Source organism: Eimeria tenella, genomic scaffold (genome assembly GCF_000499545.2).
Source record: "Eimeria tenella Houghton genomic scaffold, Eth_scaff2283, whole genome shotgun sequence".
Classification (NCBI taxonomy): Eukaryota; Apicomplexa; class Conoidasida; order Eucoccidiorida; family Eimeriidae; genus Eimeria; species Eimeria tenella.
Window position 1 is genome coordinate 3,792 of NW_013542140.1, and position 389 is coordinate 4,180.

The 389-nt window shown below is 65.6% G+C and overlaps 1 protein-coding gene across 1 annotated transcript in view; it reads right to left on the bottom strand.

Moving 5' to 3' along the window:
• Window positions 1-389, bottom strand: part of ETH_00039200 (uncharacterized protein) — a gene marked incomplete at both ends in the record, with an annotated part of 4,817 nt that overhangs the window by 3,552 nt on the left and 876 nt on the right. Inside the window, one exon of the mRNA XM_013374768.1 lies at window positions 8-346. Within this exon, the coding sequence (XP_013230222.1) occupies window positions 8-346 (339 nt within the window). The remainder of the gene's footprint in view (window positions 1-7; window positions 347-389) is intronic.

Consider the following 389-nt stretch of genomic DNA (forward strand, 5'->3'; position numbering starts at 1 on the left):
GCTGCACTGAAGGACACAAGCCTGCAGCACGAAGGGCCTCGAGGGGGCCCCCTTCACCTCCCAAATTACCAGGAGGCCCCCCCCCCTTTGTGGGTTCACTTCCACTTCAAGGAGGGGCCCCTCCCCTTCCCTTGTCTCTGTTTGCTGCTGGCTGCCTGCAGCAGCAGGCTGCACCGCTGCTGCTGCTGCTGCTGCTGCTGCTGGTGCTGCTGCAGGGAGGCTCTTTTTTCCCTGCTTCTGCTGCTGCTGCTGCTGCTGCTGAGGCGTCCGTACACCCCAAAGGGTCTTCAGGGGGGCCCTTTCAGCAGCAAATAGTCCAGGGGGCCCCCCCCCCTCTGGGGGGCCCCTGGCTGGCCGTACAGAGGGGACTGAACCCTCCAGGGGGCCCT